Source organism: Myotis davidii, unplaced genomic scaffold (genome assembly GCF_000327345.1).
Source record: "Myotis davidii unplaced genomic scaffold, ASM32734v1 scaffold399, whole genome shotgun sequence".
Lineage (NCBI taxonomy): Eukaryota > Metazoa > Chordata > Mammalia > Chiroptera > Vespertilionidae > Myotis > Myotis davidii.
Window position 1 is genome coordinate 5,398,855 of NW_006292094.1, and position 274 is coordinate 5,399,128.

General features: G+C 69.0%; 1 protein-coding gene across 1 annotated transcript in view; it reads right to left on the minus strand.

The window, feature by feature from the left end:
- The window catches only part of AP5Z1 (adaptor related protein complex 5 zeta 1 subunit), a gene marked incomplete at its 5' end in the record, with an annotated part of 8,126 nt that extends 7,853 nt beyond the window's left edge, over positions 1 to 273 (minus strand). The window contains 1 exon segment of the mRNA XM_015565151.1: positions 137 to 273. Within this exon segment, the coding sequence (XP_015420637.1) occupies positions 137 to 273 (137 nt within the window).
- Position 274: the final 1 nt, after the last annotated feature.

The window sequence follows — 274 nt, forward strand, 5'->3', positions numbered from 1 at the left end:
GGCCGGACACGGGCGGTGGGTCACGCCGCAGCCAGAGCACAGCTCCCGGGCCCCCCCTTCCCCCAGCCCCAAGGGGCCCGGTGGAGAGGACTTTATATGTGAGGCCCTTGAGCGCTGGTATAAGGACACAGACTCAAGTGCCAAGGTCTGCGCCCCCGGCGGGCACCCCCAGGTGACCACTCACTTCCTGTCGTACTTGGTGGCCGAGACGATGAGGAAGAGCCTGCGCAGGGCGTCCAGGGCCTCGGGCCCGGGCTCCTCCTTCCGCAGCAGC